The following is a 25564-nucleotide window of genomic DNA, read 5'->3' as shown; positions in this document are numbered from 1 at the left end:
CAATTTTGAATTTCACTGGAGTATTCAGGTTGTTGAGTTCTGATCGTCCTCCTGCCCATTCCAGATGAGGAAGATATCATCAATGTATCTTTTGTAAAATGATAGACATGGATTATAATATAACTTCATTATAATTGTTAGAGGGGCCATTGAAGGGGCCATACTTGAGCCCATAGCTGTCCCTGTACGTTATATGTAGAAGGTGGTCTTAAAGCGGAAGTAGTTATGCGTTAAGCATAGGTAGAGAATTCTGCAAATGTATTCTGGTTCTGGACCAATATAAGGGTGTCTCAGTAGAGCTTGTTCCGCTGCAGTTACTCCATCCGAGTGTGGAATGACTAAAGGAAACTGGATGCGGCGCTAGAGAGCTAAGGTATATTGGATAGGGCTATTTATAAACAATTAATAAAAGGTCTATCAATATCAGGGATAAAAATAATTCAATGTGTCTAATAAATTAGTATATATATTATTTAATAAATACAGTTAAAATGATATACACAAACAATTGATAATAAACACAAACAATTGATAATAAACACAAAACCACCGGTGGTTAAAAAGCTAATAATATAAAACAAAAGTCAAGAAATCCAGTTTATAAAACTTTCCAATCGTTCTATGTCAAACGGATTTAAGGCCACAGAAAAGTTCATTAACAAAGGCAGTTGGTATATTTCAGAATTTAATAAATCCAGATTATTACGGTTTATTTATACCGTTAACAAAGTCACAGTTCGTTCCACACTTTTGTATAAGTATAAGGACCTTACATCCGGACAGACTCTTCTTCCAAGTCTCGACCGGGAACGAGTATCACCTCTTTAGGCGTCTGGGTCCTGCTCGCAGTGGTCTCTTCCTCTCACTCGATGTGGAGCCTTCGGCGTGTGACGTAATTGGAACCATAACGTGGTCTCGATCCGCCAATCAGTTAAGGGGTTTCCTCGCTGTCAACCCCAATGCGGGAGATTTGAGTATAGTACACACAGAGCGCTCTGAAATACATAGCAAATGTCTTTTAGTTGAAAAGGATCAAAGTACATAGACACATCTCAGTGTCATTCGAGTGTGGAATGACGGTGTACAAACTGTTTACGTCCATTGTCACCAGTAAATGTGAAGGGCCTAATTCAGGTATGTAAGCAATTAGTTGTATCATATCAGAGGAATCCTTGATGTAGGAGTTCATCCTACCCACCAACGGTTGTAGGAAGTGATCAATCCATATTGATAGTGAAAGGAATAGGGAGCCCCTGGCCAATATGACCGGTCTTCCTGGGGGGTTCTCAAGTCTCCAATGGATTTTAGGAATCGTGTAGAGTATTGGGATGATAGGATGTGGAACCATCAGCCAGTCATAGGTAGCTTGATCCATCGATCCTCTATCTAGACCTTACAATAAAATGACCATGATTTCATCTTGGAATTTCGTAGTTGGATCCTTAGATAAGGGGCTATACGTGGTGGTATCAATCAGTTGTGACAATGTCTTCCTTGTAGTCCGCATAATCCAGGATAACCAACGCCCCACCCTTGTCAGTCGGTCTGATGACTATATTAGTATCCAGTGCAAGATTGGAGATAGCCAATCTCTCTTCAGCAGAGATGTTCTGTTTAACCTTGGTATTAAACATGTTTTGCGTGTCTTGTGTGACCAAGCGCATGTAAGTTTTAATGCTTGGATTCAATTGTACTGGGTCAAATGTACTGGGGCGTTTGAATAACTTAGCATCTGGTTCCCTAGTACTTAGTTGGAAGAACTCTTTTCATTTCAAAGTCAGCTTTAATTTATGCAGATCCAACCATATATCAAACGGTCTGGTCTGTGCTGTTGGAATGAAATTAAGGCCCCTATTGAGGACTTTAAGTTCATGTTCAGTCATGGTTCTTGAGCTGAGATTAATAACTAGTTCCTCCTCATTCATCCATGTGGAGGTGGTCTTCTTGCAGAACCCCCCTCTCCTTGTGTGCGTCCTTCTCTGCTTCTGTGGCCGGACCTGGTAGTCACCCCTAAAAAAGACTGGAATCCTGCAGCAATCTGTTGGGGTTGTTGTGAAGATGAGGGGACCTCAGTGTCTGAGCCTGAGCTACTGTCAATCGTATTAAGTTGACGTCTGGTATATCACCTCTGCAAGTAGGGGATATGCTCCTCAGGGGTTAGTGTCCATTTGTAGATCTTTTTCTCTTTGTAGTCCTCTATAACATACTGGTGTTTTTTGTCCTTAAAGTTGGTTAACACTTCCTTATATTCTGTCATCTGTGCGGTCATTTTATTGAACCAGTCCTCAGATGTATTCTTCTGCAATGTAACAGTGTTAATATGTTTAAATTGGCTGATCTCATTTTTAACTTTCCCCAGTTGTGCTCTGACTTCCTCTATAACCAGCAATATCAAGTCCAAAAAACATTTATTGAGCACTGCCACCATTTCTTGCAGAATTCCGGATTGGGTCTACCAATGATAGGGACATTTCTTACTCTGACTGCTCTTGGGATCATCTTCCGTTTGCAATATTCTGATAAGTAAGTTCCGTGGAGTTGAAGATCAGTCTCTCTTTGTTTTATTTTCAACAGTTGCAAATATATTGAATTTGCTGATTCGGGTCCTGTTGTATCTGTTATTACTGTATCAAACAGTATCCTAGCTGCATCCTCCTCAGTGAGTGACAATACATCGGCTCCTTCCACCTCTGTCTGTGGGTTTTCGTGGGTGGCATTAACCACAGCTATTTCCATGTTGCCTGAGCCTTGCAGGTAGCATGCAATGTTCCAAGTGAATATGTTAATAAGTGCACCAGTGTATCTGTGTAATAGTGAAGTGATGGTACTGGGGTAGAGGAGATCCTTCACCAGTGGGTGGGTGGTGAATATAAGTGATCTATCCAAATTGAGAATTGCAGCACTCTCACAAACCTTTGAAACTATTCATACCAGGGTGCATCAGGAATATTATAAATTAAAAGAAGGCACTCTCTGTATTTATAAATTTACCAAACTTTACTGCGTGACATTTCGAGGTTTTCACCCCTTCCTCATACAAAAATAAATAAATAAATAACTAGGTGGAACTTTTAGCTTTTATAATGAAATTTGCTTGGCACATTATTTTGTTAAAAATTAGACCAGCCAATTTGAACATATTACCACTGTTAATGCGCTTGGTCACACAAGACATGCAAACCATGTTTAATACCAAGGCTAAACAGAACATCTCTGCTGAAGAACGATTGGCTATCTTGCACAGGATACTAATATAGTCATCAGACCGGCTGACAAGGGTGGGGCGTTGGTTATCCTAGATTACGTGGACTACAAGGAAGACATTGTCACAACTGATGGATACCACCACGTATAGCCCCTTATCTAAGGATCCAACTACAAAATTCCAAGAAGAAATCATGGTCATTTTATTGGAAGGTCTAGAGAGAGGATGGATGGATCAAGCTATGTCACAACTGATGGATACCACCACATATAGCCCCTTATCTAAGAATCCAACTACGAAATTCCAAGTAGAAATCATGCTCATTTTATTGGAAGGTCTAGAGAGGACAGATGGATCAAACTACCTATGACTGGCTGATGGTTCCACATTCTATCATCCCAATACTCTACACGATTCCTAAAATCCAGAAGTGACTTGAGAACCCTCCAGGAAGACCGATCGTATCGGCCAAGGGCTCCCTATTCCAGTCACTATCAATATGGATTGATCACTTCCTACAACCATTGGTGGGTAGGATAAACTCCTACATCAAGGATTCCTCTGATATGATACAACTAATTGCCAACATACCTGAATTAGGACCTTCACATTTGCTGGTGACAATAGATGTAAACAGTTGGTACACCGTCATTCCACACTCGGATGGAGTAACTGCAGTAGAACAAGCTCTATTGAGACACCCTTATATTGGTCCAGAACCAGAATACATTTGCAGAATTCTCTACCTATGCTTAACACATAACTACTTCCGCTTTGAGATTACCTTCTACATACAACGTACAGGGACAGCTATGGGCTCAAGTATGGCCCCTTCATATGCCAACCTCTATATGGCTAACTATGAAACAATTATGATGAAGGTATATGATAATCCGTGTGTATTATTTTACAAAAGATACATTGATGATATCTTCCTAATCTGGAATGGGCAGGAGGACGAGCTTGAAGGATGGGGTTCAGAACTCAACAACATGAATACTCCAGTGAAATTCAAACTTGCATACAGTTTGGAAAAGATTGGACTTTTTATACCTGAGGATATTTAAGAATGACACTAAACTGGCTATGACACTATATCAGAAACCCAGGAACCGCAACTCCTTCTAGCAACTAGTAATCACCCTAGATCATTGATCAGAGCCATTCTCAAGGCTCAATTGACGAGGGTAATTAGGAACCATTAACTACCATATAAGGCATCCACTCAGGTACAAGATATGACAGAGAAATTCCTTAAGAGAGGATACGCAAAACAACTGATAAATTCAGTTAAAGAGTAAGTCATTGAAATGGATCAAGACACTCTACTTGCTGGTAAGGAGGCACGGAGCATAGAAGAGAAGGTTACGGTGGCCACCACTTTTGGACCTACATCCCATCTATTGGCGAACAGTATAAAAAAGAATTGGTGGGTGGTACAAACTGACCCCACTTTACCATTCAAAGATACCACAATGCCAAGAATGGGGTATGAAAGAAGCAGCAATTTAAAAGGATGTTTGATGAAAACAGATCCAACACACTGCTATAAGCAGGAACAGTGGTTAAGGACCAAGAAACAAGGACCATACAGATGTCCAAGCTGCACGACTTGCAGTGCCATGATACAAAGTTCTACGTTCAGGCACCCTCATACGAACAAACAGTATAAGATCCGACACTACATGACATGCTCAACCAAGTTTGTGGTTTATTTACTGAGCTGTGTGTGTGGGAAACATTATGTGGGTAAGACTGATGACGATATTAGGAAGAGAATGGCTAACCATCGGAGTGCCATCAGGCACCAACAAGACTGATCAACCAGTCCCACAACATTTTTTGGAAGCACCAGCACACGGTCAAAGACCTAAGATTTATTCTGATAGACCAAGTCCCCGCTCTCAGTCGAGGGGGTGACAGGAAGAAGTTGTTGCAGGTTGTGGCCAGATGGATTTTTAGATTTGATACATTGTATCCGAAGGGTCTCAATGCCAATATTGATTGGCACTGCTTTATGTAAATTATTTCATGTAACATTTCATGATTTATTCTGGTCTCTTTTCTCTGATTAGTGAGTATGTAATGCTAGGACATAATGTTTTTTTAGTAAGCCACATAGTATAGATTCTGTTTGTGCACAGATAGATACTCTCCTTGCCTAGGTTTCTTTAAGGTGTAAGATGCATAATTCCTTAGTATATACAATAGCATACGTAGAGATTAGATATTTCTATATTTTATATTTTCATGATCATATTTTATATTTTCATTATCATATTTCTGTAGAATGTATATTATGAGCATATATACCACGTAGACGTTTACTTATGTATAAATTTTGTCTGGGGAAATTCCCTAAACCGTGCTGAGTAAGTATTAAACCAGTGTATTAAAAGGACAGTCTACACCAGAATTTTTATTGTTTTAAAAGATAGCTAATCCCTTTATTACCCATTCCCCAGTTTTGCATAACCAACACAGTTATATTAATATACTTTTAACCTCTGTGATTATATTGTATCTAAGCCTCTGCAAACTGCCCATTTATTTCAGTTCTTTTGACAGACTTGCAGTTTAGCCAATCAGTGCCTGCTCCCAGATAACTTCATGTGTACGAGCACAGTGTTATCTATATGAAACACATGAACTAACACCCTCTAGTGGTGAAAAACTGTTAAAATGCATTCTGAAAAGAGGTGGCCTTCAAGGAAAGAAATTAGCATATGAACCTCCTAGGTTAAGCTATCAACTAAGAATACAAAGAGAACAAAGCAAAATTGGTGATAAAAGTAAATTGGAAAATTGTTTAAAATTACATGCTCTATCTGAATCATCAAAGTTCATTTTGGCCTAGACTGTCCCTTTAATATAGTGGCATTGTATAGCATCACTCCTCCACCACACATACGCATTTACTTGTTCTTATGAATAGGGTAATATGAGGGGTACTTGTTTTTAGGGATTCCAGTTAGGTGACAGCTCTGTGAAGTCATAAGCCCCATTCACAGGTATTTGGTGTTTACAAACACCCACACTGTTTACTCTCTACGCTCAGCTATTGGTTGTCTTGCTGAGCTTTACAGCTGCGAGTGTGATGATCACGTTGGTTAAGCCCCGCCCCCTTGAGCCCACAAAATCAGCAAGTGAGTGACACCAGGGTAACGATATGGATGCGTCCTGGGCTACTAACACGAACAACATACAGTCTGTAAAGAAACCCTATATTTGGTATTTGTTCATATAGATATACAAAGTTGCACACTACCACACACTGGGTCTTGATTAATATATTGACCAATACATGGATGAATTAGTAAATCCCTTAATCTATCATTTTCCCTGGCTTTTGTTCACATTAAGCAGATTACGATTTTATGCTAAGGCCGTGCAGGTATATATTTAGTCACACGCACTTACACACATTAATAATAAGTTCTGTACATATATATATATATATATATATATATATACATACACACGTACACACACACTTTGTAGTTGTACACATTCAAACATGACTAGGTGGTACTTTTAGCTTTAATAATGAAATTTGATTGGCACATTATTTTGTTAGCATATAATTAATGGTGACTAATAAGTTGATTGATATGCTAATAGGTTAACATGTTATTGCAGGAAGTGGTTAGCGCAGCTCACACAGGCGTCTCCAGGGATCAACAACGTACCCCAATTAGAATTATTGGCTCCACGGACTGCTGAAACGGAAGAGGTGCTCACCATATGAGGAAAGTCACCCCAGTGAAGCAGAAGAAAGGAAAAGGCGGCACTCCAGGCTTGTGAAAACAACAGAATGTTTATTCCAAATACACAGTCGCTACACACTTGGACACCAAACATGCAACGGAAGAAGGGGTGTGTCCTAAGGACATGCCCCCTTCTTCCGTTGCATGTTTGGTGTCCAAGTGTGTAGCGACTGTGTATTTGGAATAAACATTCTGTTGTTTTCACAAGCCTGGAGTGCCGCCTTTTCCTTTCTTCTGTTAACATGTTATTGGTGGAGCACTGTGGGGAGGGGATTATAGATGTCTTTATATTGTTTTATTGTTATTTATTGTTTTTTGTCTGAGGAAGGGGTGAAAACTTCAAAACGTCACGCAGTAAAGTTTGGTGAATTTATAAATCCAGAGAGTGCATTCTTTTAATTTATTTATAATATTCCTGTTGCACTCTAGTATGAATAGTTTCAAAGGTTTGTGAGAGTGCTGCAATTCTTAATTTGGATATATATTTATATATATATATATATAGACAGCAAAGATGATGCACTCTCAGGTCTTTTTGAACAAAAAGCTTCAGTTTAATGAAACATTTTCGGGGACAACCTCCCCTTCATCAGCATGATGCTGATGAAGGGGAGGTTGTCCCCGAAAACGTTTCATTAAACTGAAGCTTTTTGTTCAAAAAGACCTGAGAGTGCATCATCTTTGCTGTCTATTATTGGTATTCTTGCACCCAGGCAGGTGACCAGTTGGAGGGTGACCCTGTTTAAAAGGACTGAGATATATATATATATATATATATATATATATATATATATATGTGTGTGTGTGTGTTTTTATTATTTAGGTATAGATATATATTGTACCAAAATACCATCAGATATATGTAGAAATATGTATGTATAAATTATTAGAACATATTCTACAATGTGAAGAACTTTGGAATGTGAAATATGCATATTGTTATGTCGGATTAGCATACTTGAGAATATGCGATTGGGTTTGAGTAGGGTTTTTTTCCACTTTTTTTCTTCATCGACTTCTATGGGGGAATAGGTTATTGCGCGCAATATTGGAAGTTCAGCTTTTTGCACAAATCGGGTTAGCGCAAGAGAGATAACTTTTAACATTCAAGGTATAATATGAGCGCAACCCAACATGCGCAAAAAGCTTACTTCTATCGCAATTAGCGGGAGAGCAAAAGCACTAAATAGTGCTCCACTCGTAATCTGGACCATGTCAAGCACTGGAATTTTTAAAGTGCAGTATATTTCGGAAAGTGAAAAATAGCCAGACCACTCTTCCACTCTTTGTGATAAAGAAAATTGTAATTGTTTTCTGAGTATACACTTTTTTTTATATTTTTAAACACACTGCACATAGTAAAACACACACATTTTTTTTTCAACTCCAAACAAATAACTAATTGTTATTTTTATTTTGTTATTATTTGTTCAACAAATGCGTGAAAAGAGGAGGATACCAACAGAGAGAACAGGAAGTGAGGGGAACAGAGTGATGTGGAGCAGCTAGATCAGCTCAGAAATAAAAATCTGTAAGTAGAAAACAAAATGTATGCTTACCTGATAAATTTCTTTCTTTCCAAGCATGTCCACAACGTCATTCCAATTACTAGTGGGATATTCAACTCCTGGCCAGCAGGGGGAGGCAAAGAGCACCCCAGCAGAGCTGTTAAGTGCAACTTCCCTTACCCATAATCCCCAGTCATTCCGTCGAAGGAAAATGGAAAAAGAAGAAACACAAGGGTATAGAGGTGCCTGATGTTTACTCAAAAAAACTGCTGAATTATAATGAAAAAGAGGGCGGTGGCGTGGACTCTCTATGCCCCCAAAGAAAGAAATTTATCAGGTAAGTATAAAGTTTGTTTTCTTTCCTATGTCATGGAGAGTCCACAACGTCATTCTAATTATGGGGAACCAATACCCAAGCTAGAGGACACAGAATGAAAAGGGAGGGAGAACAAGACTGGATGACCTAAACAGAAGGCACCACCACTTGAAGAACCTTTTTCCCAAAAAAAGAGGCCTCAGCCGAGGCAAAAGTATCAAATTTGTAGAATTTTAAAAAAGTATGCAAAGAGGACCATGTTGCCGCCTTGCAAATATGTTTTACATAAGCTTCACTTTTGAAAGCCCAAGATGAGGAGACAGCCCTAGTGGAATGAGCGGTAATTCTCTCAGGAGGCTGCTGTCCAGCTGTCTCATAAGCAAAATAAATCATACTTCTTAACCAGAGGGAAAGGGTAATAGAGGTGGCCTTCTGACCCTTACGCTCTCCAGAGAAAACAACAAACAGGGCAGAAGATTGCCACAAATCTTTAGTAGCTTGTTGGTAAAATTTTAGAGCATGCACAACATCCAAGTTATGCAAAAAATGTTCCTTTATGAGAAGGATTAGGACAAAAAGAAGGAACAACAATTTTCTGATTAATGTTTTGACTAACACCACCTTAGGGAGAAACCCCAATTTAGTATGAAGGACTGCCTTATGCATGAAAACTAAGGTATGGGGAATCACACTGCAGAGCTGAAAGCTCAGACACTCTGCGAGCGGAAGAAATAACAAGCATAAACAAATCCTTCCAAGATAACAATTTTATATCAACAGGCATCAGCTCAAACAGACCCTGCTGCAAGTCTTTAAGAACTAGGTTAAGGCTCCAAGGAGGAGCAACAGTTTTAAACACAGGCCTGAGTCTGACAAGGGACTTAACAAAATCTTGAACATCTGGTAAATCTTCCAGACATTTGTGCAAAAGAATAGACAGTGCAGAAATCTGAACCTTCAGAGTACTGACTGAAAAACCTTTCTCCAGGCCATCCTGAAGAAAAGATCAAATTTGGAGAATTTTCACCCGGCTCCAGGAGAAACACTGAGATTCGCACCCAAAAAGGTATTTACGCCATACCTTAAGGTAAATCCTACAAGTAACAGGTTTTACGAGCCTGAAGCATAGTATCAATGACCGCCTCAGAAAACCCACGTTTAGACAGGACTAGGCGTTCAATCTCCAAGCAGTCAGCTTCAGAGAATCTAGATTTGGATAGAGGAATGGACCCTGAATTAGAAGGTCCTTCCTCAGAGGTAACCTCCAAGGCAATAGAGATGACATCTTTACCAGATATGTGAACCAGATCCTGCAAGGCCAGACAGGAGCTATTAGAATCACAGACACTCTCTCCTGTTTGATAAAAGCAATGACTAATGGAAGGAGAGCAAACGGAAAAAACAGGTATGCTAGACCAAAGTTCCAAGGAACCACCAGGGCATCTATCAGAGCGGCCTGAGGATCTCTTGACCTTGATCCATAGTTTGGAAGCTTGGCGTTTTGACGAGACAGCATCAGATCCAACTCCGGAACCTCCCACCTGAGGGTTAGCCTTGAGAACACTTCCGGATGGAGAGCCCACTCCCTAGTATGAAAAGTCTGTCTGCTCAGAAAATCCGCTCACAATTGTCCACTCCTGGAATGTGGATGGCCGATAGGAGACAATTGGGAGCTTCCGCCCACTGCAGAATGCGAGTCGTCACCTTCATGGCCAAGGAACTCAGAGTTCCTCCCTGGTGGCTGATGTAAGCCACAGAGGTGATATTGTCCGCCTGGAATCTGATAAACTGGACTAAAGATAATTGAGGCCAAGCTGTCAAGGCATTGAAGATTGCTCTCAACTCCAAGATGTTTATGGGAAGAGAAGACTCTTCTCAAGACCACAGGACCTGACCGCACAATCACCCAAGAAGGTCTCAGGAAGCAAGTGCCCCGAGACAGATGTTCCTGTGAAATCCACCACGAGAGAGAGTCTCTTGTTAGGGAATCCAGATTTATCCTCTGCGATAAATCTGAATGGTCTCCGTTCCATTGACTTAGCATACAAATCTGCAGCGGTCGCAGATGGGACCAAGCAAAAGGAATGGATGTCCATGGAAGCTACCATCAGACCAATCACCTCCATGCATTGAGCCACTGATGGACGAATAGCAGACTGGAGAGAAAGGCAAGAAGCAAGAAGTTTGGATTTTCTGACGTCCATCAGGAAAATCTTCATGGACAGAGAAACTATGATTGTCCCTAGGAAACATACTCTTGTAGCTGGAATTATTGAACAACTCTCCCAGACTCACTTTCCAAACCGTGGGAACGTAGAAAAGAAAACAACATCTCTGTAAGAGATTTTGCTAGTTGAAAAGATGACGCCTGAACCAAGATGTCGTCTAGGTAAGGTGCCACAGCAATTCCCTGGGATCTGATCACTGCCAATAGAGCTTTCAGAACCTTTGTGAATATTCTGGGAGCCATGGCCAGACCAAACGGAAGTGCAACAAACTGGAAATGCTTGACCAAAAAGGCAAACCTTAGAAACGGGTGATTTCTGTGAATGGGAACATGTAAACATGCGTCCTTCAGGTCTATGGTCATCATGAACTAACCTTCCTGAACCAATGGAAGAATGGAACGAATAGTTTCCATCTTGAAGCATGGTACCCTGAGGAATTTGTTGAGGCACTTTAAGTCTAGGATGGTAACCACCAACAGAGTTGAACAGAATCCTTGACTCTGTTCCTCTACAGGAACTGGAACAATTACTCCCAGGGAGAATAGATCCTCTACGCAGTTTAAGAAGGCCTCCCTCTTTACCTGGTTTGAGGATAGTCTTGACAGGAGAAATCTGCCCCTTGGAGGGCAAGACTTGAATCCTATTTTGAAAAACCTGGGATATTATATCCATAGCCCAAGGATCTAAGAGATCTAAGACCTTGCGTATCCAAGCCTGCTGAAAAAAAGGAAAGCCTGTCCTCCACTTCGGGGGCAGACCTCTTCATGCTGATTTTGAATCAGTGGAAGGGTCTCTTGGCTTGCTACCCCTTATACCAGGGCTGACCGGACCTCAAAGAGAATTGGATTGCACCATGCTGGCATCCTAGATGAAGTCTACAGCCCAGATACATCCTAGATCTCCTGTATGGTAGACTCCACAGAAAATAGATTGCACCAAAAAGAGGCTGTACCTACAATCATAGCAAACCTTGTAACTGGTTGCCATTCTGATGGATATACTCTTTCTTAAATAAGCTTCCAGCTTATATATCATTAAAAAATAAATTATCTTCAAGGGGAAGGTAAAATATACAGTTGTGTTCATAAGTTTACATACCCTGGCAGAATTTATGATTTCTTGGCCATTTTTTCAGAGAATATGAATGATAACACAAACACTTTTCTTTCACTCATGGTTAGTGTTTGGCTGAAGCCATTTATTATCAATCAACTGTGTTTACTTTTTTTTAAATCATAATGACAACAGAAACTACCCAAATGACCCTGATCAAAATATTATATACCCTGGTGATTTTGGCTTGATAACATGCACACAAGTTGACACAAAGGGGTTTGAATGGCTATTAAAGGTAACCATCCTCACCTGTGATCTGTTTTCTTGTAATTAGTGTGTGTGTATAAAAGGTCAATGAGTTTCTGGACTCCTGACAGACCCTTGCATCTTTCATCCAGTGCTGCACTGACGATTCTGGAGTCATGGGGAATGAAAAAAAATTGTCAAAGGATCTGCGGAAAAAGGTAGTTGAACTGTATAAAACAGGAAAGGGATATAAAAAAGATATCCAAGGAATTGAGAATGCAAATCAGCATTTTACAAACTCTAATAAAGAAGTGGAAAATGAGGGGTTCTGTTGAAACCAAAGCACGGTCAGGTAGACCAACTAAAATTTCAGCCACAACTGCCAGGAAAATTGTTCAGGATGCAAAGACAAACCCACAAATAACTTCAGGTGAAATACAGGACATGTGGTGTGGCTGTTTTAAGATGCACAATAAGGAGGCACTTGAAGAAAGATGGGCTACATGGTCGAGTCGCCAGAAGAAAGCCATTACTACGCAAATGCCACAAAGTATCCAGCTTACAATACACCAAATAGCACTGAGACAAGCCTCAAACCTTCGGGCACAAAGCCATTTGGAGTGATGAGACCAAAATTTTGCTTTTTGGCCACAACCATAAGCGCTACATTTGGAGAGGAGTCAACAAGGCCTATGATAAAAGGTACATCATTCCTACTGTGAAACACGGAGGTGGATCGCTGATGTTTTGGGGATGTGTGAGCTACAAAGGCACTGGGAATTTGGTCAGAATTGATGGCAAGATGAATGCAGTATGTTATCAAACAGAACGCCTCATTTTCCACTTCTTGATTAGAGTTTGAACACTGCTGATTTGCATTCTCAATTCCTTGGATATCTTTTTATATCCCTTTCCTGTTTTATACAGTTAAAATACCTTTTTCCCACAGATCCTTTGACAATTCTTTTTCTTTACCCATGACTCAGAATCCAGAAATGTCAGTGCAGCACTGGATGAAAGATGCAAGGGTCTGTCACGAGTCCAGAAACTAATTGACCTTTTATACACACACACTAATTGCAAGCAAACAGATCACAGGTGAGGATGGTTACCTTTAATAGCCATTCAAACCCCTTTGTGTCAACTTGTGTGCAAGTTATCAGGCCAAAATCACCAGGGTATGTAAACGTTTGATCAGGGTCATTTGGGTAGTTTCTGTTGTCATTATGATTTAAAAAGAGTAAACACAGTTGATTGATAATAAATGGCTTCAGCCAAACACTAACCATGAGTGAAAGAAAAGTTTTTGTGCTATCATTCATATTCTCTGAAAAATGGCCAAGAAATCATACATTCCGCCAGGGTATGTAAACTTATGAGCACAACTGTATGTCACAGACATAAGAATAAAACGACTCAATATGAAGACATTAAAATATTGAGTCCATATAAAGAAATATGAACACTGTATGAAATAAGCATATTAGAGTCTATATAATCTAAAAATAATCTGATAAAAAAGGATACATGATGCCACAGACACCCTTGAGTGCCCAGAGATCACGAAAATAAATATATGTATGTCACCTAAAAAATCCAGATGACATAGATATCAGGAGAATCACCTCAATATGAGAGATACAACATAGATCATGAACATAAATTAGAAAAGGTATGATCAAATATTAGATCAGAGACCTCAACAGAAAACACTCTTATAGTAAAAGAGCGTCCAACAAAAAAATATCCTTATAACTAGAATATGAATAAATAAGATCTTAAAAGAGTCCTAAAATAGACATTTAGGACTAAATAAAAAGGCATCTAGATATCAAGAAATCAACTCCATATAAGAGAAATTTCAAGAAAATTACCAAAAAAAGGTCACCAGATGGCAGTCTAAACCTCTCTATTTTTCTGAACAACAGAAAAAACTAAGTTGGCACAGCACAAAAACATTTATGCATAAAAGAAAAAGCACAAATTAAAAGACAGCTTTAATAAAATCTTGTTATTTAGCTATGTGGCTGAATATTGAGTCGAATGTACTTAAGATCTGCAGACTCAATTCACAGAGTAACACAGGGATCAGCTGAGAACCCTTATCTCTAAATAAAATACGCCAGCTCTACAGTCCAAGGTGGGAAAATAAATAACATGAACCACCACTGAGCTAGATTACATGGCACTCAAGAAAACGTAAAACATAGTGTAAAAATGCGCATTGAGCCACATAATATAATACTTAAATATGTCCCTTAATAAAGGAAAATCAAGCCAAATACCGCCTGTGGAACCTCCTTCACATGAAAAACCGGCACAATTTGCAGCTCCTAAGCAGCGGAGGTGCAGCCGTACGAAAGGGGAATGATGCGACATAACTGATAACAGTTTAAATAAATAAACCCTTAGAAGTATTGAGTTCCCCTCACATTAGGGAAATAAGGAGATTGGGCTAAGAGATCAGGGAGTTTAAATCCCAGAGCACTCTCCTTGAACATTCATACCCCTCAGGAGGACGCTGCATCTATCTCAATTAAAGCAGCACTAAAATAAATATTTTACAATCGGCTAAATAAGCATCAGGTTGCAAAATTGAGCAAACACAAAGAGTTCCCAACACATCGTAGGCTAAGGGGTACTTTGAGAGGAAGGATGTGTACATAGTGAGAAATGAAAAACATTCACACAGTTGCAATCACTAAATGTAGAGGAGAAAAACATGGCCGTTACAACGGTCTGAATCCTAACTGCGCAGCAATAAATTCTAACAGAGTTTCATGCTTGGCAGTTACATAACACACACATCTACAGTAAATATGAGTCATTATAAAAAGCAAGCACTTCAAAAGTCCGAAATGATGGAAAATACAGGGATAAAAGGAGGAAGGAATAAGTCACCATGACCCTTAGTCCCCACACACCATAAGTCCTGGGCTTGACTGGAAAATTATCCAGAAACGGGGCGGCAAAATCCCTGGCCAGATAGCTGCACAGCCGCATTATATCCAAAAAACGGATAAATATAAGAAATGTACAAACCTCTTTAGGAGGTCACAGGTCCCACTAAGTCCTTGAATTCTTAGTACTGATCCATTTTCTTTCCAGAGAAATAAATATATAAGAAAGGACTTGCCCTCAAGGTAACGTCTGCTGCGGAGCAGTCACAGCAGCTGCAGGTCTGATAGCCTCATTTGACCGCCAACAGGGACCTTTAGACAGAGAAAGAGCAGAGTAACCAACCCTGGCTTTCTTTAAGGGGTAGCAATAATGTTAGAAATAAAGCAAGGACCACCTCGCCGATTTCTAACCGCTAATAGCCACCATTACTCTTACTAAAGAGATTGACATGGACACAGCATAACCTCAATCCTTGCTTGCAGGGAAAAGTACCCATAAAAGGAATAAATATCTTCAGCCACCATCTTTGCACATCCTCCATTGACAGAGGTAAAGAGAATGACTGGGGATTATGGGTGCTCTTTGCCTCCTCCTGCTGGCCAAGAGTTGAATATCCCACTAGTAATTGGAATGACATTGTGGACTCTCTATGCCATAGGAAAGAAATATTTTTAAATGCCAATGTGGTTTTATTCAGCCTAATAATAACAAAATGTTTAATTAATTAAATAACCTTTTTTAATGTGGAACATTTTGAATAAAAGGACCAATAATTCATTTATTTCAAATACTTCAAACTTCACAATTAAATCCCACATTGGTTTCATGTTAATTTCTTAAGAATTGGTGTCCTGACTTATTGTTGGGCTGAAACTAAGATTCTGATACCAAAGAAATGAAAGTAACATAATATAAACAAACTATTACAAAGGATATAGCCACTGACTTTCTATGGATTATCCAGTACACAGATATAGTTACCAGCAATTCACCAAAACTCTCTGTATGTGCAAGTATGGAGGGGTTATTGCACTGTCCCAAGAAAAGTGTAGAATTAACTTAGTCCAACAGCACAATATATGTTGCCACTTAATTTTATTAGGACCTAAAGATCAAGGTCAACGTGGCTATATATTTTGGGCTACAAACCCTTGAGTAAGGGTTTGTAGCCCTATACGTCACCATGTAGACCTTGATCTTTAGGTCTCTTTATGTCTAATAAAATCAAGGGGAGACATATATTGTTTCTATGGCTTCTCAACATAAAAATTGGGGAGAAAGAAAATAAAAGAGGCTTTAATGAAAGAAAGTAATAAAACAGGAAATGAAACAGAATTAGGTAAGAATGTGGACATTTGGAAACAGAGAAATAAAAAATCCATAGATGTGTTCCTCACCTACATGGGTTTGTGCGGCAAAATGTAACACAATGTCTATATTTTCCGAGTCAAAAAGATGCTTTATGAAATGCGAGTCGCAGACATCACCCTATGGAAAAATTAAAACAAAATGTTGTTTTGCTATATAAAAGGACAGAACTACTCTAAAACCATTTTATTCTTATATCCACATTAAAATATTTTACTAAATGGCTGCCATGTTGAGAAAAGATATAGTACAGTTAGTTAGCAGTTTCCAAAGTTAAAGGGACATGAAACCCCATTTTTTTTATGATTTGGAAAGAGCATGCAATTTTAAACAACTTTCCATTTTATTTCTATTAGCTAATTTGCTTCATCTCTTGATATCCTTAGTTGAAAAACAAAATGTATGCTTACCAGATAAATTCCTTTCTTTCCTGGCAGGGAGAGTCCACGACTTCATTCCTTACTGTTGGGAAATACAATTGCCTTCAGGAGGAGGCAAAGACACCCCAGCCAAAGGCTTAAATATCCCTCCCACTTACCCTATCCTCCCAGTCATTCGGCCGAGGGAACAAGGTAAAGTAGGAGAAACATCAGGGTATAAAGGTGCCAGAAGAAATTATAAAAATGGAGCCACCCAAACAAAATTATCTTACAGGCGGGGTCGTGGACTCTCCCTGCCAGGAAAGAAAGGAATTTATCTGGCAAGCATAAAGTTTGTTTTCTTTCCATAAGGCAGGGATAATCCACAACTTCATTCCTTACTGTTGAGAAAACCATACCCAACCTCCAGAGGACACTGAAGGAATAACGGGAGGGAACAAAAAAGAGGTGGACCCTAATCTGAGGGCACCACAGCCGGCAAAACCTTTCTACCGAAAGCTGCTTCAGCCGAAGCAAACACATCAAACTTGTAAAATTTAGAAAAACAGAATTTATGTTTACCTGATAAATTACTTTCTCCAACGGTGTGTCCGGTCCACGGCGTCATCCTTACTTGTGGGATATTCTCTTCCCCAACAGGAAATGGCAAAGAGCCCAGCAAAGCTGGTCACATGATCCCTCCTAGGCTCCGCCTACCCCAGTCATTCGACCGACGTTAAGGAGGAATATTTGCATAGGAGAAACCATATGGTACCGTGGTGACTGTAGTTAAAAAAATAAATTATCAGACCTGATTAAAAAACCAGGGCGGGCCGTGGACCGGACACACCGTTGGAGAAAGTAATTTATCAGGTAAACATAAATTCTGTTTTCTCCAACATAGGTGTGTCCGGTCCACGGCGTCATCCTTACTTGTGGGAACCAATACCAAAGCTTTAGGACACGGATGAAGGGAGCAAATCAGGTCACCTAAATGGAAGGCACCACGGCTTGCAAAACCTTTCTCCCAAAAATAGCCTCAGAAGAAGCAAAAGTATCAAACTTGTAAAATTTGGTAAAAGTGTGCAGTGAAGACCAAGTCGCTGCCCTACATATCTGATCAACAGGAGCCTCGTTCTTGAAGGCCCATGTGGAAGCCACAGCCCTAGTGGAATGAGCTGTGATTCTTTCGGGAGGCTGCCGTCCGGCAGTCTCGTAAGCCAATCTGATGATGCTTTTAATCCAAAAAGAGAGAGAGGTAGAAGTTGCTTTTTGACCTCTCCTTTTACCGCAATAAACAACAATTGCGAAAAAACATGAAGGAATTGTTCAAAATTCACCAAATTTTCACCACAGTGTCTTAAAGCCTTAAAAGTATTGCACACCAAATTTGGAAGCTTTAACCCTTAAAATAACGGAACCGGAGCCGTTTAAAACTTTAACCCCTTTACAGTCCCTGGTATCTGCTTTGCTGAGACCCAACCAAGCCCAAAGGGGAATACGATACCAAATGACGCCTTCAGAAAGTCTTTTCTAAGTATCAGAGCTCCTCTCACATGCGACTGCATGCCATGCCTCTCAAAAACAAGTGCGCCACACCGGCGCGAAAATGAGGCTCTGCTTATGCTTTGGGAAGCCCCTAAGGAATAAGGTGTCTAATACAGTGCCTGCCGATATTATTATATCAAAATACCCAGATAAAATGATTCCTCAAGGCTAAATATGTGTTAATAATGAATCGATTTAGCCCAGAAAAAGTCTACAGTCTTAATAAGCCCTTGTGAAGCCCTTATTTACAATCGTAATAAACATGGCTTACCGGATCCCATAGGGAAAATGACAGCTTCCAGCATTACATCGTCTTGTTAGAATGTGTCATACCTCAAGCAGCAAGAGGCTGCACACTGTTCCCCCAACTGAAGTTAATTGCTCTCAACAGTCCTGTGTGGAACAGCCATGGATTTTAGTTACGGTTGCTAAAATCATTTTCCTCATACAAACAGAAATCTTCATCTCTTTTCTGTTTCTGAGTAAATAGTACATACCAGCACTATTTCAAAATAACAAACTCTTGATTGAATAATAAAAACTACAGTTAAACACTAAAAAACTCTAAGCCATCTCCGTGGAGATGTTGCCTGTACAACGGCAAAGAGAATGACTGGGGTAGGCGGAGCCTAGGAGGGATCATGTGACCAGCTTTGCTGGGCTCTTTGCCATTTCCTGTTGGGGAAGAGAATATCCCACAAGTAAGGATGACGCCGTGGACCGGACACACCTATGTTGGAGAAAAGTATGTAAGGAGGACCAGGTAGCCGCCTTACAAATCTGATCAATAGAGGCTTCGCTCTTAAAGGCCCAGGTAGAAGTTACAGCTCTAGTGGAATGAGCCGTAATCCTCTCAGGACGCTGTTGTCCCGCTGTCTCATAAGCTAGGCAGATGACACTCCGCAACCAGAAAGACAGGGAAGACGTAGTGGCCTTCTGACCCCAACATTTACCTGCATAGATGACAAAGATAAAGATTGTCTTGACTCCTTAGTAGCCTGAAGATAAAACTTCAAGGCACGAACCACATCTAAATTGTGGAGCAAACGTTCCTTCGCCGACTAAGGATTGGGACACAAGGAAGGAACAACAGTCTCCTGATTAATGTTACGATCTGACACCACCTTAGGAAGGAAACCTAACAGTACATAAAACCGCCTTATCGGCGTAAAAAACAAGGTAAGGGGGGTCACATTGCATCTCCGCAAGCAGAGGCAATAGCCAACAGAAACAGAACCTTCCAGGATAACAGTTTAATGTCAACATTATGTGTTGACTCAAACAGAGAATGCTGCAACACACGAAGAACAAGGTTGAGACTCCAAGGCGGAGCCACCCTTCTAAACACAGGCCTGATCCTAGTCAGGGCCTTAAAGAACTGCACATCCGGAAGCTCCGCTATTCTCTTGTGCATCAACACCGACAGGGCCGATATCTGTCCCTTCAGGGAACTAGCAGATAGAACTTTCTCCAGTCCATCCTGGAGAAAAGATACATTTCTGGCAACCTTAACCTTATGCCAAGAAAAACCACGCTCTTCACACCAGTGCAGATAAGCCCGCCACACTTTATGGTAGATGCGTCGATTAACTGGCTTACGAGCTTGAATCAAAGTGTCAATAACACTCTCAGAGAAACCTCTCTTGGCTAAGACGAATCTAGAATTTGCTGTAGGAAGGGACCCTGTAGCAGCAGGACTCTGCAACAGGGTAACCTCCATGGAGAAGATGAGGACATACCCACCAGATCTGCGAACCAAGTCCTTTGCGGCAAGGATGGATCAATTAGAATCACTGATTCTGACGGGGTAGAAGAGGTAATGGAGGAAAAAGATAGACATACGAGTCTGAACTTCCAGGGAACCGCTAGAGCATCTATTAGTTCTGCTTGATGATCACTCGATCTCGACCCATACCTGGGTAGTTTGGCATTTAGACAGGAGGCCGCAAAGTCCATCTCCGGCATTCCCCATCTGGAGCATATCTCTGCAAATACCTCGGGGTGGAGAGACCATTCCCCCGGTGAAAAGATTGCCTGTTGAGGAAGTCTGCTTCCCAGTTATCCACACCCGAAATTTGGATCGATGACAGCATACAGTTGTGGGTCTCCGCCCATTCCAGGATCTGAGAATCCTCTCTCATTGCTAAGGAACTCCTCGCTCCTCCCTGATGGTTGATGTAGGTTGCCAAAGTTATATTTTCCGATTGGAATATGATAAACTGGGATGAACCCAGTAATGGCCAAGCATTCAGAGCATTGAAGATTGCCCTAAGTTCCAAAATATTGATCGGTAACGTGGACTCCTCCTAAATCCACAGATCCTGTGCCTTCCTGGCATGCAAAACGGCTCCCCTGCCGGATAGACTTGCGTCCGTAGTTACAATCTCCCAGGAAAAACCTAAGTGAATGAACACCTGGGAAGGTGGCGCACTGGTGAAATATATTACAGAAAATAAAATAAAAAAAGGATAATAAAAAATAAACAAATATTGTATATGAGAACAAATGTTGTTTAAATGTACATAATTATGGTTATTATAGTGAGGAAAATAGTTCATAAATAGAGTCCATGTATTTGTAATCAAAGTTCTTTTGTGAAAATGTGATTTGACGGTGGAAACCAATTTTGGAATGGTGTAAGGCAGTGTAATGGTGAGAAGGATCTCAATTCACCTCAATGATCTAGATCAGAAAGAGGCGCCTCATAGTGAAATCCATATGCAATATGGTCAGAATTAAGAAAGAATAAATCTCACAATTTGTGATGGCACTTATACAGTGCAAACTCAAACAGATTTATACAGTCAGCGCTACAGGGGTACAAAATCTCTTGGAACTCTGGGATCTTCCTCTAGACTCCCAAAAAACATAATTTATGCTTACCTGATAAATTTATTTCTCTTGTAGTGTATCCAGTCCACGGATCATCCATTACTTGTGGGATATTCTCCTTCCCAACAGGAAGTTGCAAGAGGATCACCCACAGCAGAGCTGCTATATAGCTCCTCCCCTCATTGCCATATCCATTCATTCGACCGAAACAAGACGAGAAAGGAGAAACCATAGGGTGCAGTGGTGACTGTAGTTTAATTAAAATTTAGACCTGCCTTAAAAGGACAGGGCGGGCCGTGGACTGGATACACTAAAAGAGAAATAAATTAATCAGGTAAGCATAAATTATGTTTTCTCTTGTTAAGTGTATCCAGTCCACGGATCATCCATTACTTGTGGGATACCAATACCAAAGCTAAAGTACACGGATGATGGGAGGGACAAGGCAGGAACTTAAATGGAAGGAACCACTGCCTGTATGTAGAACCTTAATCCCCAAAACAGCCTCCGAAGAAGCAAAAGTGTCAAATTTGTAAAATTTTGAAAAGGTGTGAAGCGAAGACCAATTCGCAGCCTTGCAAATCTGTTCAACAGAGGCCTCATTTTTAAAGGCCCAGGTGGATGCCACAGCTCTAGTAGAATGAGCTGTAATCCTTTCAGGGGGCTGCTGTCCAGCAGTCTCATAGGCTAAGCGTATTATGCTCTGAAGCCAAAAGGAGAGAGAGGTTGCCGAAGCTTTTTGACCTCTCCTCTGTCCAGAGTAAATGACAAACAGGGCAGATGTTTGACGAAAATCTTTAGTAGCCTGTAAGTAAAACTTCAAGGCACGGACTACGTCCAGATTATGCAAAAGACGTTCCTTCTTTGAAGAAGGATTAGGACACAATGATGGAACAACAATCTCTTGATTGATATTCCTGTTAGAAACCACCTTAGGTAAAAACCCAGGTTTGGTACGCAGAACTACCTTGTCTGAATGAAAAATCAGATAAGGAGAATCACAATGTAAGGCAGATAACTCAGAGACTCTTCGAGCCGAGGAAATCGCCATTAAAAACAGAACTTTCCAAGCTAAAAGTTTAATATCAATGGAATGAAGGGGTTCAAACGGAACTCCCTGAAGAACTTTAAGAACCAAGTTTAAGCTCCACGGGGGAGCAACAATTTTAAACACAGGCTTAATCCTAACCAAAGCCTGACAAAATGCCTGGACGTCTGGAACTTCTGCCAGACGCTTGTGCAAAAGAATAGACAGAGCAGAGATCTGTCCTTTTAAAGAACTAGTTGATAAGCCTTCGTCCAAACCCTATTGGAGAAAGGACAATATCCTAGGAATCCTAACCTTACTCCATGAGTAACTCTTGGATTCACACCAATAAAGATATTTACGCCATATCTTATGGTAGATTTTCCTGGTGACAGGCTTCCGAGCCTGTATTAAGGTATCAATGACTGACTCGGAGAAGCCACGCCTTGATAGAATCAAGCGTTCAATCTCCATGCAGTCAGTCTCAGAGAAATTAGATTTGGATGATTGAAAGGACCTTTTATTAGAAGGTCCTGCCTCAGAGGCAGAGTCCATGGTGGAAGAGATAACATGTCCACTAGATCTGCATACCAGGTCCTGCGTGACCACGCAGGCGCTATCAGAATCACTGATGCTCTCTCCTGTTTGATTTTGGCAATCAGTCGAGGGAGCAGAGGAAACAGTGGAAACACATAGGCCAGGTTGAAGAACTAAGGCGCTGCTAGAGCATCTATCAGCGTTGCTCCCGGGTCCCTGGACCTGGATCCGTAACAAGGAAGCTTGGCGTTCTGGCGAGACGCCATGAGATCCAGTTCTGGTTTGCCCCAACGATGGACCAGTTGAGCAAACACCTCCGGATGGAATTCCCACTCCCCCGGATGCAAAGTCTGACGACTTTGAAAATCTGCCTCCCAGTTCTCTACGCCTGGGATGTGGATCGCTGACAGGTGGCAAGAGTGAGACTCTGCCCAGCGAATTATCTTTGAGACTTCTAACATCGCTAGGGAACTCCTGGTTCCCCCTTGATGGTTGATGTAAGCCACAGTCGTGATGTTGTCCGACTGAAATCTGATGAACCTCAGTGTTGCTGAGGCCAAGCTAGAAGAGCATTGAATATTGCTCTTAACTCCAGAATATTTATTGGGAGGAGTTTCTCCTCCTGAGTCCACGATCCCTGAGCCTTCAGGGAGTTCCAGACTGCGCCCCAACCTAGAAGGCTGGCATCTGTTGTTACAATAGTCCAATCTGGCCTGCGAAAGGTCATACCCTTGGACAGATGGACCCGAGAAAGCCACTAGAGAAGAGAATCTCTGGTCTCTTGATCCTGATTTAGTAGAGGGGACAAATCTGAGTAATCTCCATTCCACTGACTTAGCATGCATAATTGCAGCGGTCTGAGATGCATGAGCGCAAATGGCACTATGTCCATTGCCGCTACCATTAAGCCGATTACTTCCATGCACTGAGCCACTGACGGGCGTGGAATGGAATGAAGGACACGGCAAGCATTTAGAAGTTTTGATAAACTGGACTCCGTCAGATAAATTTTCATCTCTACAGAATCTATAAGAGTCCCTAGGAAGGAGACTCTTGTGAGTGGTGATAGAGAACTCTTTTCCACGTTCACTTTCCACCCATGCGACCTCAGAAATGCCAGAACTATCTCTGTATGAGACTTGGCAATTTGAAAGCTTGACGCCTGTATCAGGATGTCATCTAGATAAGGAGCCACCGCTATGCCTCGCGGTCTTAGAACCGCCAGAAGTGAGCCCAGAACCTTTGTAAAAATTCTCGGGGCAGTGGCCAACCCGAAGGGAAGAGCTACAAATTGGTAATGCCTGTCTAGAAAGGCAAACCTTAGGAACCGATGATGATCTTTGTGAATCGGTATGTGAAGGTAGGCATCCTTTAAGTCCACTGTGGTCATGTACTGACCCTCTTGGATCATGGGTAGGATGTTCCGAATAGTTTCCATTTTGAACGATGGAACTCTGAGGAATTTGTTTAAGATCTTTAGATCCAAGATTGGTCTGAAGGTTCCCTCTTTCTTGGGAACCACAAACAGATTTGAATAAAATCCCTGTCCCTGTTCCGTCCGCGGAACTGGATGGATCACTCCCATTACTAGGAGGTCTTGCACACAGCTTAGGAATGCCTCTTTCTTTATCTGGTTTGCTGATAACCTTGAAAGATGAAATCTCCCTTGTGGAGGAGAAGCTTTGAAGTCCAGAAGATATCCCTGAGATATGATCTCCAACGCCCAGGGATCCTGAACATCTCTTGCCCACGCCTGGGCGAAGAGAGAAAGTCTGCCCCCCACTAGATCCATTTCCGGATAGGGTGCCGTTCCTTCATGCTGTCTTGGGGGCAGCAGCAGGCGTTCTGGCCTGCTTGCCCTTGTTCCAGGACTGGTTAGGTTTCCAGGCCTGTCTGGAATGAGCAACAGTTCCCTCTTGTTTTGAAGCGGAGGAAGTTGATGCTGCTCCTGCCTTGAAATTTCGAAAGGCACGAAAATTAGACTGTTTGGCCTTTGATTTGGCCCTGTCCTGAGGAAGGGTATGACCCTTGCCTCCAGTAATGTCAGCAATAATTTCCTTCAAGCCAGGCCCGAATAAGGTCTGCCCCTTGAAAGGAATGTTGAGTAATTTAGACTTTGAAGTCACGTCAGCTGACCAGGATTTAAGCCATAGCGCCCTACGCGCCTGGATGGCGAATCCGGAATTCTTAGCCGTTAGTTTAGTCAAATGAACAATGGCATCAGAAACAAATGAGTTAGCTAGCTTAAGCGTTCTAAGCTTGTCAATTTCATTCAATGGAGCTGTCTGGATGGTCTCTTCCAGGGCCTCAAACCAGAATGCCGCCGCAGCAGTGACAGGCGCAATGCATGCAAGGGGCTGTAAAATAAAACCTTGTTGAATAAACATTTTCTTAAGGTAACCCTCCAATTTTTTATCCATTGGATCTAAAAAAGCACAACTGTCCTCAACCGGGATAGTGGTACGCTTTGCTAAAGTAGAAACTGCTCCCTCCACCTTAGGGACCATCTGCCATAATTCCTGTGTAGTGGCGTCTATTGGAAACATTTTTCTAAATATAGGAGGTGGGGAAAAGGGCACACCGGGTCTATCCCACTCCTTGCTAATAATTTCTGTAAGCCTTTTAGGTATAGGAAAAACATCAGTACACACCGGCACCGCATAGTA

General features: G+C 41.2%; 1 protein-coding gene across 1 annotated transcript in view; it reads right to left on the bottom strand.

The window, feature by feature from the left end:
• Positions 1 to 25564, bottom strand: part of TGDS (TDP-glucose 4,6-dehydratase) — a 465953-nt gene that overhangs the window by 285322 nt on the left and 155067 nt on the right. Inside the window, exon 4 of the mRNA XM_053707844.1 lies at positions 16625 to 16715. Coding sequence (XP_053563819.1) covers positions 16625 to 16715 — 91 coding nt within the window. The remainder of the gene's footprint in view (positions 1 to 16624; positions 16716 to 25564) is intronic.

The sequence above is a fragment of the Bombina bombina genome, chromosome 3 (assembly GCF_027579735.1).
Source record: "Bombina bombina isolate aBomBom1 chromosome 3, aBomBom1.pri, whole genome shotgun sequence".
NCBI lineage: Eukaryota > Metazoa > Chordata > Amphibia > Anura > Bombinatoridae > Bombina > Bombina bombina.
The sequence above is the reverse complement of the archived record's forward strand: the minus strand, read 5'-3'. Positions and strand labels throughout refer to the sequence as shown.